Source organism: Entelurus aequoreus, linkage group LG02 (assembly GCF_033978785.1).
Source record: "Entelurus aequoreus isolate RoL-2023_Sb linkage group LG02, RoL_Eaeq_v1.1, whole genome shotgun sequence".
In the NCBI taxonomy this organism is placed as follows: Eukaryota; Metazoa; Chordata; class Actinopteri; order Syngnathiformes; family Syngnathidae; genus Entelurus; species Entelurus aequoreus.
In genome coordinates this window covers 91,333,299-91,345,450 of record NC_084732.1, presented here as the reverse complement: position 1 = coordinate 91,345,450, position 12,152 = coordinate 91,333,299, and the positions used below count along the sequence as shown (strand labels likewise).

At 38.4% G+C, this 12,152-nt stretch overlaps 1 protein-coding gene across 1 annotated transcript in view; it reads left to right on the top strand.

The window, feature by feature from the left end:
* Positions 1–1,706: 1,706 nt before the first annotated feature.
* LOC133641066 (serine protease 23-like) overlaps positions 1,707–12,152 on the top strand; it is a 10,958-nt gene continuing 512 nt past the window's right edge. Inside the window, exons 1-2 of the mRNA XM_062034900.1 lie at positions 1,707–1,875; positions 11,146–12,152. The exon at positions 11,146–12,152 is cut by the window's right edge and continues 512 nt beyond it. Coding sequence (XP_061890884.1) covers positions 1,838–1,875; positions 11,146–12,152 — 1,045 coding nt within the window. The 5' untranslated portion in view covers positions 1,707–1,837. The remainder of the gene's footprint in view (positions 1,876–11,145) is intronic.

The following is a 12,152-nucleotide window of genomic DNA, read 5'->3' as shown; positions in this document are numbered from 1 at the left end:
TGAAGTGTTCCTGAGCCCATGTGGTGATATCCTTTACACACTGATGTGGCTTGTTGATGCAGTACAGCCTGAGGGATGGAAGGTCACGGGCTTAGCTGCTTACGTGCAGTGATTTCTCCAGATCCTCTGAACCCTTTGATGATATTACGGAGCGTAGATGGTGAAATCCCTCAATTCCTTGCAATAACTGCTTGAGAAAGGCTTTTCTTAAACTGTTCAACAATTTGCTCAGGCATTTGTTGACAAAGTGGTGACCCTCGCCCCATCCTTGTTTGTGAATGACTGAGCATTTCATGGAATCTACTTTTATACCCAATCATGGCACCCACCTGTTCCCAATTAGCCTGTTCACCTGTGGGATGTTCCAAATAAGTGTTTGATGAGCATTCCTCAACTTTATCAGTATTTATTGCCACCTTTCACAACTTCTTTGTCACGTGTTGCTGCCATCAAATTCTAAAGTTAATGATTATTTGCAAAAAAAAAAAAAAGTTTATGAGTTTGAACATCAAATATGTTGTCTTTGTAGCATATTCAACTGAATATGGCTTGGAAAGGATTTGCAAATCATTGTATTCCGTTTATATTTACATCTAACACCATTTCCCAACTCATATGGAAACGGGGTTTGTACAGTACATATACCTTTACTGTGTTTTTCTTTGTTGGTGGCGGGTATTTCTTCATTGGTGGCAGCTAGTTTTTCTTCATTGCTGGCAGCTATTTCTTCTTCGTTGCTGGCGGCTATTTCTTCTTTGTTGATAGTGGCTATTTCTTCTTTGTTGATGGCAGCTATTTCTTCTTCGTTGGTGGCGGGTATTTGTTCTTTGTTGGTGGCGGCTATTTTTTCTTCATTAGTATCAGCTAGTATCAGCCTCCTATTTCTTCTTCGTTGGTGGCAACTAGTACATGTACCTTTACTGTGTTGAATTCCACCACAACAAAAAACAACACACCGTCATTTTACAGTAAATACATTGTTTACCTTGTAGTGGATGAAGTTGATTTTGTAAGATTGGAGTAAAACACTTTTTAAAAAACACCCGACTCTGATTACTTACTCAAAATAAGGTTGGCTCAAAGACAAGCTTCCTTCCACAGTAGTAAATCTGTTAGCACTAGCCAACTAGCAGCGGCTAACTAGCATTAGCTAACTAGCATTAGCTAACTAGCATTAGCGAAACGAGCTAACGTAGCCAAATACAGTACATGTACCTTTACTGTGTTTAATTCCACCACAACAACAAAAACAACACACCATAATTTTAAATTAAGTAAATACATTGTTTACCTTGTAGTGGACAAAATTCATTTTTCAGGCATTCCGTTTGTAAAAAAAAAAAAGACATATCCCTGGATGACGTCACTTGCGCATGCGCCTCACGCACATAGTTGACGCACCTGCGCCATAATAAACTCTTAAATAGCAAACATGACTACAAAGGTTTTGTTTTTTTTAAATAAATGGGCGTGTCTAAATGCCTATATGTTCTGTGATTGGTCAGTCGGCATAAAGTCTGCCTGGCAACACGTTTGTAAAAAAAAAGTGTATTATAAATAACCTCACGATATATTTGTTGTCTGTGTGACTTATTGGTACTTTTTACACTGAAAGTGAAATAAAAGTATAATGAATGACATAATGGACATGTGTCACGTGACCGACCTGCGTGCAGCTGTGACGTCTTGTTGAGATCCTCCTCTGACGTCATCACCCTCCTCTTCCTCCTCACCGCTGTTGCGGACTTTTTATTGCCGCGGCGTTCATGCATCAACTTTTATTAACGCGCCGCCATTGCTGGGACAAACTGCACAACTTTGTACTTTCTACTCCAACATGGCGACAACTTTGTCCTGCAGACGTGAAGCACGGCGGTGAGTACTTCTAACTTACACAACTTTGGACTGCTTCACCTGGAGGATTTTAGTGCAGCTTTCATCATCAAATATTCATACTAAATGTGACCTTAGTGTGATATCAACGTATCAATATTATGTGTTGTTCAAGTAATATTTACTAACAACAAGTAATAATTACTAACAACAAATTTTAGTGCAGCTTTCATCATCAAATATTCATACTAAATGTGCACGACACAAATGCAATTTAGTCTTTGCACAAATCACCTTAGTGTGATATCAACGTATCAATATTATGTGTTGTTTAAGTAATATTTACTAACAACAAGTAATATTTACTAACGACAAGTAATATTTACTAACAACATGTAATATTTACTAACAAGTAATATTTACTAACAAGTAATATTTACTAACAACAAGTAATATTTACTAACAACAAGTGATATTTTCTAATAAAAAGTAATATTTACTAACAACAAGTAATATTTACTAACAACAAGTACTAACAAGTGATATTTACTAACAAAAAGTGATATTTACTAACAAGTACTAACAAGTGATATTTTCCAACAAGTAATATTTACTAACAAAAAGTGATATTTACTAACAAAAAGTGATATTTACTAACAACAAGTAATATTTACTAACAACAAGTGATATTCACTAACAAAAAGTGATATTTACTAACAACAAGTAATATTTACTAACAAGTAATATTTAATAACAACAAGTAATATTTACTAACAACAAGTAATATTTACTAACAACAAGTGATATTCACTAACAAAAAGTGATATTTACTAACAACAAGTAATATTTACTAACAAGTAATATTTAATAACAACAAGTAATATTTACTAACAACAAGTAATATTTACTAACAACAAGTGATATTTACTAACAAGTGATATTCACTAACAAAAAGTAATATTTACTAACAACAAGTGATATTTACTAACAAAAAGTAATATTTACTAACAACAAGTGATATTTACTAACAAGTAATATTTACTAACAACAAGTGATATTTTCTAATAAAAAGTAATATTTACTAACAACAAGTACTAACAAGTGATATTTACTAACAAGTGATATTTACTAACAAAAAGTGATATTTACTAACAAGTGATATTTTCTAATAAAAAGTAATATTTACTAACAACAAGTAATATTTACTAACAACAAGTACTAACAAGTGATATTTTCCAACAAGTAATATTTACTAACAAAAAGTGATATTTACTAACAAAAAGTGATATTTACTAACAACAAGTAATATTTACTGTCAAGTAATATTTACTAACAAGTGATATTTACTAACAAAAAGTGATATTTACTAACAACAAGTAATATTTACTAACAACAAGTAATATTTACTAACAACAAGTAATATTTACTAACAAAAATTGATATTTACTAACAACAAGTAATATTTACTAACAAAAAGTGATATTTACTAACAACAAGTAATATTTACTATCAAGTAATATTTACTAACAAGTGATATTTACTAACAAAAAGTGATATTTACTAACAACAAGTAATATTTACTAACAACAAGTAATATTTACTAACAACAAGTAATATTTACTAACAAAAATTGATATTTACTAACAACAAGTAATATTTACTAACAAAAAGTGATATTTACTAACAACAAGTAATATTTACTAACAAGTGATATTTTCTAATAAAAAGTAATATTTACTAACAACAAGTAATATTTACTAACAACAAGTGATATTTTCTAATAAAAAGTAATATTTACTAACAACAAGTAATATTTACTAACAACAAGTAATATTTACTAACAAAAAGTGATATTTACTAACAACAAGTGATATTCACTAACAAAAAGTGATATTTACTAACAACAAGTAATATTTACTAACAAGTAATATTTAATAACAACAAGTAATATTTACTAACAACAAGTAATATTTACTAACAACAAGTGATATTTACTAACAACAAGTGATATTCACTAACAAAAAGTGATATTTACTAACAACAAGTAATATTTACTAACAACAAGTGATATTCACTAACAAAAAGTGATATTTACTAACAACAAGTAATATTTACTAACAAGTAATATTTAATAACAACAAGTAATATTTACTAACAACAAGTAATATTTACTAACAACAAGTGATATTTACTAACAAGTGATATTCACTAACAAAAAGTAATATTTACTAACAACAAGTGATATTTACTAACAAGTAATATTTACTAACAACAAGTGATATTTTCTAATAAAAAGTAATATTTACTAACAACAAGTACTAACAAGTGATATTTACTAACAAGTGATATTTACTAACAAAAAGTGATATTTACTAACAAGTGATATTTTCTAATAAAAAGTAATATTTACTAACAACAAGTAATATTTACTAACAACAAGTACTAACAAGTGATATTTTCCAACAAGTAATATTTACTAACAAAAAGTGATATTTACTAACAAAAAGTGATATTTACTAACAACAAGTAATATTTACTATCAAGTAATATTTACTAACAAGTGATATTTACTAACAAAAAGTGATATTTACTAACAACAAGTAATATTTACTAACAACAAGTAATATTTACTAACAACAAGTAATATTTACTAACAAAAATGGATATTTACTAACAACAAGTAATATTTACTAACAAAAAGTGATATTTACTAACAACAAGTAATATTTACTATCAAGTAATATTTACTAACAAGTGATATTTACTAACAAAAAGTGATATTTACTAACAACAAGTAATATTTACTAACAACAAGTAATATTTACTAACAACAAGTAATATTTACTAACAAAAATTGATATTTACTAACAACAAGTAATATTTACTAACAAAAAGTGATATTTACTAACAACAAGTAATATTTACTAACAACAAGTGATATTTTCTAATAAAAAGTAATATTTACTAACAACAAGTAATATTTACTAACAACAAGTGATATTTTCTAATAAAAAGTAATATTTACTAACAACAAGTAATATTTACTAACAACAAGTAATATTTACTAACAAAAAGTGATATTTACTAACAACAAGTAATATTTACTATCAATATTTACTAACAAGTGATATTTACTAACAAAAAGTGATATTTACTAACAAGTAATATTTACTAACAACAAGTAATATTTACTAACAACAAGTAATATTTACTAACAAAAAGTGATATTTACTAACAACAAGTAATATTTACCAACAAAAAGTGATATTTACTAACAACAAGTAATATTTACTAACAACAAGTGATATTTTCTAATAAAAAGTAATATTTACTAACAACAAGTAATATTTACTAACAACAAGTGATATTTACTAACAAAAAGTGATATTTACTAACAACAAGTACTAAGAAGTGATATTTTCCAACAAGTAATATTTACTAACAACAAGTAATATTTACTAACAAAAAGTGATATTTACTAACAACAAGTAATATTTACTAACAAAAAGTGATATTTACTAACAACAAGTAATATTTACTATCAAGTAATATTTACTAACAACAAGTAATATTTACTATCAAGTAATATTTACTAACAAAAAGTGATATTTACTAACAACAAGTAATATTTACTAACAAAAAGTGATATTTACTAACAACAAGTAATATTTACTAACAAGTAATATTTACTAACAAAAAGTGATATTTACTAACAACAAGTAATATTTACTAACAACAAGTAATATTTACTAACAACAAGTGATATTTACTAACAACAAGTAATATTTACTAACAACAAGTGATATTTACTAACAAGTAATATTTACTAACAAGTAATATTTACTAACAAAAAGTGATATTTACTAACAACAAGTAATATTTACTAACAAGTAATATTTACTAACAACAAGTGATATTTACTAACAACAAGTAATATTTACTAACAACAAGTAATATTTACTAACAACAAGTGATATTTACTAACAAGTGATATTCACTAACAAAAAGTAATATTTACTAACAACAAGTGATATTTACTAACAAGTAATATTTACTAACAACAAGTGATATTTTCTAATAAAAAGTAATATTTACTAACAACAAGTACTAACAAGTGATATTTACTAACAAAAAGTGATATTTACTAACAAGTGATATTTTCTAATAAAAAGTAATATTTACTAACAACAAGTAATATTTACTAACAACAAGTGATATTTACTATCAAGTAATATTTACTAACAAAAAGTGATATTTACTAACAAGTGATATTTTCTAATAAAAAGTAATATTTACTAACAACAAGTAATATTTACTAACAACAAGTGATATTTACTAACAAAAAGTGATATTTACTAACAACAAGTAATATTTACTATCAAGTAATATTTACTAACAAGTGATATTTACTAACAAAAAGTGATATTTACTAACAAAAAGTGATATTTACTAACAAAAAGTGATATTTACTAACAAAAAGTGATATTTACTAACAACAAGTAATATTTACTATCAAGTAATATTTACTAACAAGTGATATTTACTAACAAAAAGTGATATTTACTAACAACAAGTAATATTTACTAACAACAAGTAATATTTACTAACAACAAGTAATATTTACTAACAAAAAGTGATATTTACTAACAACAAGTAATATTTACTAACAACAAGTAATATTTACTAACAAAAAGTGATATTTACTAACAACAAGTAATATTTACTAACAAAAAGTGATATTTACTAACAACAAGTAATATTTACTAACAACAAGTGATATTTTCTAATAAAAAGTAATATTTACTAACAACAAGTAATATTTACTAACAACAAGTGATATTTTCTAATAAAAAGTAATATTTACTAACAACAAGTAATATTTACTAACAACAAGTGATATTTACTAACAAAAAGTGATATTTACTAACAACAAGTACTAAGAAGTGATATTTTCCAACAAGTAATATTTACTAACAAAAAGTGATATTTACTAACAACAAGTAATATTTACTAACAAAAAGTGATATTTACTAACAACAAGTAATATTTACTATCAAGTAATATTTACTAACAACAAGTAATATTTACTATCAAGTAATATTTACTAACAAAAAGTGATATTTACTAACAAAAAGTGATATTTACTAACAACAAGTAATATTTACTAACAAAAAGTGATATTTACTAACAACAAGTAATATTTACTAACAAGTAATATTTACTAACAAAAAGTGATATTTACTAACAACAAGTAATATTTACTAACAAAAAGTGATATTTACTAACAACAAGTAATATTTACTAACAAGTAATATTTACTAACAAAAAGTGATATTTACTAACAACAAGTAATATTTACTAACAACAAGTGATATTTAATAACAACAAGTAATATTTACTAACAACAAGTGATATTTACTAACAACAAGTAATATTTACTAACAACAAGTAATATTTACTAACAACAAGTGATATTTAATAACAACAAGTAATATTTACTAACAACAAGTAATATTTACTAACAACAAGTGATATTTAATAACAACAAGTGATATTTAATAACAACAAGTAATATTTACTAACAAAGCATGCAGGTAAAAGTGACTCAAATTAAAGTTCCTATTTTGATATAAAAAGGTGCACATTATGCACACATGTTACGGTTATTTATTATGTATTACTGCAATACATATAATACAGTACAAATACACATTAACATGTAGTATTACTGTGGCAAATATAAACATATACAGTACAAATACACATTAACATGTAGTATTACTGTGGCAAATATAAACATATACAGTACAAATACACATTAACATGTAGTATTACTGTGGTAAATATAAACATATACAGTACAAATACACATTAACATGTAGTATTACTGTGGTAAATATAAACATATACAGTACAAATACACATTAACATGTAGTATTACTGTGGTAAATATAAACATATACAGTACAAATACACATTAACATGTAGTATTACTGCAGTAAGTATAAAACTATATACAGCACAAATACACCTTACCGTAGTGGTGGTGACCACGGTCTCTAGCGCCCCTAGTTGGGGTGACCACGGTCTCTAGCGCCCCTAGTGGTGGTGACCACGGTCTCTAGCACCCCTAGTGGTGGTGACCACGGTCTCTAGCGCCCCGAGTGGTGGTGACCACGGTCTCTAGCGCCCCGAGTGGTGGTGACCACAGTCTCTAGCGCCCCTAGTGGTGGTGACCACAGTCTCTGGCGCCTCTAGTGGTGGTGACCGCGGTCTCTAGCGCCCCTAGTGGTGGTGACAACGGTCTCTAGCGCCCTTAGTTGGGGTGACCACGGTCTCTAGCGCCCCTAGTGGTGGAGACCACGGTCTCTAGCGCCCCGAGTGGTGGTGACCACAGTCTCTAGCGCCCCGAGTGGTGGTGACCACAGTCTCTGGCGCCTCTAGTGGTGGTGACCACGGTCTCTAGCGCCCCTAGTTGGGGTGACCACGGTCTCTAGCGCCCCTAGTTGGGGTGACCACGGTCTCTAGCGCCCCTAGTTGGGGTGACCACGGTCTCTAGCGCCCCTAGTGGTGGTGACCATGGTTTCTAGCGCCCCTAGTGGTGGTGACCACGGTCTCTAGCGCCCCGAGTGGTGGTGACCACAGTCTCTAGCGCCCCGAGTGGTTGTGACCACAGTCTCTAGCGCCTGTAGTGGTGGTGACCACGCTCTCTAGCGCCTCTATTAGTGGTGACCACAGTCTCTAGCGCCCCTAGTGGTGGTGACCACCATCTCTAGCGCCTCTAGTGGTGGTGACCACGGTCTCTAGTGCCCCTAGTGGTGGTGACCACGGTCTCTAGCGCCCCTAGTGGTGGTGACCACGCTCTCTAGCGCCCCTAGTGGTGGTGACCACCATCTCTAGCGCCTCTATTAGTGGTGACCACAGTCTCTAGCGCCCCTAGTAGTGGTGACCACCATCTCTAGCGCCTCTATTAGTGGTGACCACAGTCTCTAGCGCCCCGAGTGGTGGTGACCACGGTCTCTAGCGCCCCTAGTGGTGGTGACCACGGTCTCTAGCGCCCCGAGTGGTGGTGACCACAGTCTCTAGCGCCTCTATTAGTGGTGACCACAGTCTCTAGCACCTGTAGTGGTGGTGACCACACTCTCTAGCGCCTCTATTAGTGGTGACCACAGTCTCTAGCGCCCCTAGTGGTGGTGACCACCATCTCTAGCGCCTCTAGTGGTGGTGACCACGGTCTCTAGTGCCCCTAGTGGTGGTGACCACGGTCTCTAGCGCCCCTAGTGGTGGTGACCACGCTCTCTAGCGCCCCTAGTGGTGGTGACCACCATCTCTAGCGCCTCTATTAGTGGTGACCACAGTCTCTAGCGCCCCTAGTAGTGGTGACCACCATCTCTAGCGCCTCTATTAGTGGTGACCACAGTCTCTAGCGCCCCGAGTGGTGGTGACCACGGTCTCTAGCGCCTCTAGTGGTGGTGACCACGGTCTCTAGCGCCTCTAGTGGTGGTGACCACGGTCTCTAGCGCCCCTAGTGGTGGTGACCACGCTCTCTAGCGCCCCTAGTGGTGGTGACCACCATCTCTAGCGCCTCTATTAGTGGTGACCACAGTCTCTAGCGCCCCTAGTAGTGGTGACCACCATCTCTAGCGCCTCTATTAGTGGTGACCACAGTCTCTAGCGCCCCGAGTGGTGGTGACCACCGTCTCTAGCGCCTCTAGTGGTGGTGACCACGGTCTCTAGCGCCTCTAGTGGTGGTGACCACGCTCTCTAGCGCCTCTATTAGTGGTGACCACAGTCTCTAGCGCCTGTAGTGGTGGTGACCACGCTCTCTAGCGCCTCTATTAGTGGTGACCACAGTCTCTAGCGCCCCTAGTGGTGGTGACCACCATCTCTAGCGCCTCTAGTGGTGGTGACCACGGTCTCTAGCGCCCCTAGTGGTGGTGACCACGGTCTCTAGCGCCCCTAGTGGTGGTGACCACGCTCTCTAGCGCCCCTAGTGGTGGTGACCACCATCTCTAGCGCCTCTATTAGTGGTGACCACAGTCTCTAGTGCCCCTAGTAGTGGTGACCACCATCTCTAGCGCCTCTATTAGTGGTGACCACGGTCTCTAGCGCCCCGAGTGGTGGTGACCACGGTCTCTAGCGCCCCTAGTGGTGGTGACCACGGTCTCTAGCGCCCCGAGTGGTGGTGACCACGGTCTCTAGCGCCCCGAGTGGTGGTGACCACAGTCTCTAGCGCCCCTAGTGGTGGTGACCACGGTCTCTAGCGCCTCTAGTGGTGGTGACCACGGTCTCTAGCGCCTCTAGTGGTGGTGACCACGCTCTCTAGCGCCTCTATTAGTGGTGACCACAGTCTCTAGCGCCCCTAGTGGTAGTGACCACGGTCTCTAGCGCCCCTAGTGGTGGTGACCACCATCTCTAGCGCCTCTAGTGGTGGTGACCACGGTCTCTAGCGCCCCTAGTTGGGGTGAACACGGTCTCTAGCGCCCCTAGTGGTGGTGACTACGGTCTCTAGCGCCTCTAGTGGTGGTGACCACGGTCTCTAGCGCCCCTAGTGGTGGTGACCACAGTCTCTAGCGCCCCGAGTGGTGGTGACCACGGTCTCTAGCGCCCCTAGTGGTGGTGACCACCATCTCTAGCGCCTCTAGTGGTGGTGACCACGGTCTCTAGCGCCCCTAGTTGGGGTGAACACGGTCTCTAGTGCCCCTAGTGGTGGTGACTACGGTCTCTAGCGCCCCTAGTGGTGGTGACCACAGTCTCTAGCGCCCCGAGTGGTGGTGACCACCATCACTAGCGCCTCTAGTGGTGGTGACCACGGTCTCTAGCGCCCCTAGTTGGGGTGAACACGGTCTCTAGCGCCCCTAGTGGTGGTGACTACGGTCTCTAGCGCCCCTAGTGGTGGTGACCACAGTCTCTAGCGCCCCGAGTGGTGGTGACCACGGTCTCTAGCGCCCCTAGTGGTGGTGACCACGGTCTCTAGCGCCCCTAGTGGTGGTGACCATGGTCTATAGCACCCCTAGTGGTGGTGACCACGGTCTCTAGCGCCCCTAGTGGTGGTGACCACGGTCTCTAGCGCCCCTAGTGGTGGTGACCATGGTCTCTAGCGCCCCTAGTGGTGGTGACCACGGTCTCTAGCGCCCCTAGTGGTGGTGACCACTAGCTACAAGCGCATCATCCTGACGGGGGTTTCCCATCAGAGCTTCCAGTCCTGACTTTTGGCCTCTGCGTGACTCCAAGCATGTTTGCAGCTGGCAGATGAAAAGTCGTGTTCTGTGGGAACGTTCCAGTTTTTGATGATCTTCTGCTTCACCACAGGTCCCCTCCTCCCCTCCTGTTTCTGTTCCTCTGCATCCTTCCCGCCGTTCTCTGCTTCTCACGACCCGAGTGGACGCTCCAGCGTGTTCCGGTGGTTCTCCCCCAGCAAAGCCGAGGTCGCCCCGCCCCGCACTTCCTGTCCGCTGCCCGCCTGGAGGTCACCTCTCCCTGTGACCCCGAGTGCCACAAGAGTGCGCCTCGGCCCAGCTACTGGGACATGCGGCGACTCCTGGCCTACGAGACTCTCCATTCCGACGGTCGGCTGACCGAGACCGCCGTAGGGATCTACGGTTACGACCCGGACTCCGACACGAGTCCCGCTTACCCGGAGCGGTCGCGCGTCCGGCGAAAGCGTCAGATCTTTGGTCACGACGGACGCTTCAGCATCGCCGGGCAGGACTTTGTTTTGAAGTATCCTTTTTCGGTGGCGGTCAAACTGTCCACCGGATGCTCCGGGACTTTGGTCGGGGACCGCCACGTCCTGACGGCGGCTCATTGCGTCCATGACGGTAAAAACTACGTGAAAGGCGCCCAGAGGCTCCGAGTGGGCTTCCTGAGACCCAAACAAGGAGATAGGCGGACCCTGTCCAACTTGACCAATCACGTGGAGGGCGGTCCCCGCTCGGTCTCGGACCAAGTGAAGTTCCAGTGGATCCGAGCCAAGAGGACCCACGTGCCCAAAGGGTGGATCCGAGGCGACGCCAACGACATCGGCATGGATTACGACTACGCTCTCCTGGAACTCAAGAAGGCCCACAAGCGGCGCCACATGAGGCTCGGGGTCAGCCCCCCCGCTCAGAGGTTGCCGGGGCGACGGGTCCATTTCTCGGGATTCGACAACGACCGCCCGGGTCGGCTGGTGTACCGCTTCTGTCGGGCCGGCGAGGAGACGCCGGACCTTCTGTACCAGCAATGCGACGCCCAGCCCGGCGCCAGCGGCTCGGGCGTCTACGCCCGCATGTGGGACGGGCGGAGGCGGCGCTGGCAGAGGAAGGTGATCGGCGTCT